Genomic DNA, 1,659 nt, shown 5'->3' with positions numbered 1-1,659 from the left:
CTTTTATTACAGTATATTGTTATAATGTATTGTATTGTACTGTATGTACAAATATTGTTATAATTGTTTTACTTTTATTAGTCGTTGTTAATCTCTTACCGTGCCTAATCTATAAATTAAATTTTATCATAGCTACGTACATATAGGAAAAACATAGCATATGTAGGGTCTGGTACTATCTGAGGTTTCAGGCATCCACTGGGGGTCTTGGAACATATCCCCTAAGGGTAAGTGGGGGGTATTACCGTATGTCAAACCAAAAGCTATACAACAATGAGAAACATTAATGGGCAAATCCAAGTATAAATAAAGACAATCCTCTGAATTCACAGGTTTCATCTGGCATCAAAAACCACCAATCTTATAGTCCTTTTCTTGTACATTATTCTGTATCCACACTCTCTGCATCTGATCGGATCCCTGGATTTTATTTCATTTTCTGTGTGACATTCTCCACAGATATATATCATTGGCTGCTGCTTTGGTGGTTGAACATCTTTCTGGGTGTCCATTGTTAGTCCCTAAGCAGCACAGAGAAACTTCTCACTCCACGATTCCAAACAAAACCCAGCTTGAAGCTCCTCATATGTTAATATGTACTTTGAAGTTTCATTCCTTCATTTTTGAATACGTGCTTTGAAGTTCCATTCACAAATACTCTTTGACAACCTGCTGAGGTTACAACAGCAAGCGAAGCACACATAGTTGCAACCATAATAGAGCTTAAAATTTATTGAGGGAAACAGGTAAAAATAAAGTAAACAAATAAATGAATAAAATAATAAATTACGATAAGTGTGAAGAAATAAATAAAATTTTAGCGGATAAATGGGGGTGGGAAGACCTACTTTAGATGGATCTGGTAGATGGTTTACTGTCTGCTAGAGCTGAGTGATACATTAACAATAAAAATAAATATTTGATCTTTCCCCCTGGTTTCTGACACATAGTTCCTAAAACCCTTGGAATCACTCCAAGTGATAAGAATGTCTTTTGTGTGCTAATAAGATCACTGCTAGCTAGGTGCCCCTAGATAGCTTCAGGATAGGGGCTGGTTTCCAGAAAAACTGAGGCATGATTAGAGGCTTGGAACTTTTAGCCCTGCCTTCAACTCCAGGGTAAGAAGAGGCACTGGAGATTCACTTAATCACCAATGCCAATGATGTAATCAATCATGCCTACATAATGAAACCTCCATAAAAACTTTAAAGGATAGGGTTCAGAATGCTTCTGGGTTGGTGAACACATCAAGATGCTTGTAGGGTGGTGCTCCCAGAATGGGCATGGAAGCTCCTACCCCCTCCACTTTGCCTTATCTATCTCTTCCATTTGGCTGTTCCTGTGTTATATTCTTTAAAATAAACTGGTAATAGCAAATACAGTGTTTCCCTGAGTTCTGTGAGCCATTCTAGCAAACTGTTTATCATGAGGTGGGGTGGGTAGCGAGAACTCCCGATTTATAGCTGGTTGGTCAGAAGTGCAGGTGGCAACCAGGGACTTACAACTGGCATCTGACATGGAGGCAGCCTTGTGGGACTGAGCCTCTAATTTGTGGGACCTGATGCTAACTCCAGGCAGTGTCAGGATTGAATCAAATTGTTGGATATCCAGTTGGTATCTAGAGAGTTAGAGAATTGGTTGGTGTGAGAAAAAAACCCA

The 1,659-nt window shown here is 39.1% G+C and overlaps 1 protein-coding gene across 1 annotated transcript; it reads right to left on the bottom strand.

The window, feature by feature from the left end:
* Positions 1 to 320: 320 nt before the first annotated feature.
* LOC123623363 (DNA-directed RNA polymerases I, II, and III subunit RPABC4-like) lies at positions 321 to 606 on the bottom strand. Its single transcript, XM_045530435.1, has one exon. It carries the CDS (start codon positions 510 to 512, stop codon positions 336 to 338), a length of 177 nt encoding a protein of 58 aa, XP_045386391.1. The 5' UTR covers positions 513 to 606; the 3' UTR covers positions 321 to 335.
* Between the last annotated feature and the right edge of the window lie 1,053 nt (positions 607 to 1,659).

Source organism: Lemur catta, chromosome 18 (genome assembly GCF_020740605.2).
Source record: "Lemur catta isolate mLemCat1 chromosome 18, mLemCat1.pri, whole genome shotgun sequence".
Classification (NCBI taxonomy): Eukaryota; Metazoa; Chordata; class Mammalia; order Primates; family Lemuridae; genus Lemur; species Lemur catta.
Note: the sequence above shows the minus strand (reverse complement) of the source record. Positions and strands in the feature narration are given on the sequence as shown.

Excerpts from the sequence above, each read along its gene's own strand:
- LOC123623363 (XM_045530435.1), bottom strand. The coding sequence starts at position 512 with ATGGACACCCAGAAAGATGTTCAACCACCAAAGCAGCAGCCAATGATA.